The sequence below is a fragment of the Pygoscelis adeliae genome, unplaced genomic scaffold (assembly GCF_000699105.1).
Source record: "Pygoscelis adeliae isolate BGI_AS28 unplaced genomic scaffold, ASM69910v1 Scaffold458, whole genome shotgun sequence".
NCBI classification, from domain to species: Eukaryota; Metazoa; Chordata; class Aves; order Sphenisciformes; family Spheniscidae; genus Pygoscelis; species Pygoscelis adeliae.
Window position 1 is genome coordinate 735,928 of NW_008825352.1, and position 2,338 is coordinate 738,265.

A 2,338-nucleotide genomic window follows, 5' to 3' on the forward strand; every position below is an offset into this window, starting at 1 on the left:
GTCCTATGCAAAGTCCTGGCTGTGCTGATGGCACCGGTACTTTTAACTGCAGAGGTCTTCGTTCCTTCCCTTTCTCCCCAGTTTCAAGCTGGAAACCGCAGATACCAACATACCCGACTTGGCATCCCACTTCACTGTCCAGCCGCAGAAGGGCGTGCTGACTGTCTCCGAGCGCCCCATGCAGGTCCAGCTGCTCTTCCACCCCAAGATGGAAATGAATATTGAGGAGAAACCCATCCTGCACTGCCAGGTGAGCTGCCCGGGCCAGGCGGTGTTAGCACACCATGTCTTGGGAGCGTAAGCAGGACACGTGTCTTCTGGAAGGAAGGCTGGGGAATCCTCTCTCATACATACGCAATCAAGTCTTTCAGAAACAATTTGTGATGCTTCCTAAGCAGAGCTGAAAACCTGGCTCTGGAGGAGGCGTTTAAACAGGGAGGGTGAGCTGAGGGGGACTCGGGGTGGCATCAGGGGGCAGAGATAGAGGCTGGCCTCTGCTGTATTTACCAACCCCTCCTCCGGTTGCAGGTGATTGAGCCCAGCATCTGTGAAGGAGGCGAGACCATCGCCCTCATCCCAGTGCGGGTGTCAGCGAAAGCTGTGTTCAGCAAGTACAGCATTTACCCTGCCTCGCTCATCAACTTCGGTGCCATGATGAACGGCACCAGGAAAACCTGCACCTTCACGCTGGAGAACGAAGGCATCCTCGACTTTAAATTCCTCATCTACCGAGCAGACCAGGATGCACCTGTATTGCCAAGGAAAAGGTGAGAGAAGACCCGCGCCACCCTTCCTGCCCGAGGAGGCACTGCAGGATGGCTGGCGTGCGACAGGTCATTGTCCCTTTGCGTCACTGGCTTGTGAACAGGGAGCAGAAAGATGCCTCAGCGTCCCCGTGTGTAGGACAAAGCTGGTGATGTCGCTGATCTATCCATAACCTACAGCAATAGGTGCCGCAGGCAGCCCTCCGGGAGCCATCAGGAGCAGGGGGGCTTTCCTCCATGGGGAGGAAGGCCAGCTTTGGCCTCAGAGGAAGGCAGAGGGAGCTCAGCATGATGGATGTTTTCTGCTTTCTCCTCTCAGCGCACATCAAATGAAATCTGCCTGCTCCCACGAGAGTGAAAGCTTAAGCAAAATGACTCCCTCAGTCAAGCAAAGCAAGCACTCGCTGCAAAAGGACGCAAACCTCTTCATGCAGGTGGGTGGCTCCTGCTCCCCGACACACGCCGCTGCAGGTGGTGTGGGAGGATGCTGCTGTGCCCAGGCTGGGGGCTCATCACCATGGGATGGGACATGGTCTGCGCGATGGAGGTCCATCATCTCCCAGCCACAAGGAGAGGCAGGAGCTGCTCAGTCGCACTGACAGTCCCGTGCTCTGGCTCAGACCTGGAGCTGTGGGGTCAAGAGAGGGGAGCAGGTCCTGTGCTTGGTAGCTGCTAGCTAAAATAGGTCTGTGAATATCACAGATGCGGAATGTTCCTGTTTGAACTCCCAGGCCATAGATATCAGATGACCTTGCTTTTTCTTCTTCCCAGTCCCCTCTCTTCTCTCCCATCATTTCTCACGGTTATTTCTGCTCTCCTGTTTTACCCCTGAAGGTTAAAGGATCCCAGCTACCACCTTCACCCTTTACACCCAAATTCCTTTCCCTATGCCACTCAGGACAGGCCTGCAGCTCCTCCTGGCTTGTTCATCTCATCCTGGGGCTGCCTTTGGGCCATGGAGTCATCCCTCCCTGCCCTGGGACTGGGGGCTTGGGCCCGGCTGGAGGACAAGGAGTGGCATGCTCCTTGCTGGGGCTGCTCCAGGTGAGGCTGTTAGACGTCAGCCTCTCCTGGGACTCTTTCTGCAGGCTCGCTTCACTGTAGGCATGTTCACGGTGTACCCTGGCTTTGGCTCCATCCCTCCTGGGGGCCAGCAGATGATCACGGTGGATTGCTACGCAGAGCCACTGGGGACATGCAGGGAGCACCTGTCTATCGATATCGGCGACAGAGACCCCAAGGACAATCCCCTCGGCATCCCCTATACCCTGTTTGCCGAGTCCTGCCTCCCAGGTACGCCCCGTCCACAGGTTCCCATGGCCAGACCTGCTGCTGATCAGCACCTAAACTTACTGCTTGATAGAGAGGCACCCTGACCCTGAAGTCCCATCTTAAAATCCTCAGAGGTTCCAGTCCTTTTCAAGTCCGCCAGTGGCGAGAGGCTGGGAGGGGTGCGTGGAAGGATAAAAGGAAAGCAACACCCTTTAAGACTGAGGGTGACTGAGCTCCACCCTCACAGCCAACTCCCCCACCCAAGGTTGGCTTTTGCAGTGACCTGGGCAGAAAGGGCTTGT

The 2,338-nt window shown here is 56.4% G+C and overlaps 1 protein-coding gene across 1 annotated transcript in view; it reads left to right on the plus strand.

Moving 5' to 3' along the window:
• HYDIN (HYDIN, axonemal central pair apparatus protein) overlaps positions 1-2,338 on the plus strand; it is a 155,189-nt gene that overhangs the window by 125,436 nt on the left and 27,415 nt on the right. The window contains exons 55-58 of the mRNA XM_009330382.1: positions 82-250; positions 529-767; positions 1,084-1,198; positions 1,853-2,057. Coding sequence (XP_009328657.1) covers positions 82-250; positions 529-767; positions 1,084-1,198; positions 1,853-2,057 — 728 coding nt within the window. The remainder of the gene's footprint in view (positions 1-81; positions 251-528; positions 768-1,083; positions 1,199-1,852; positions 2,058-2,338) is intronic.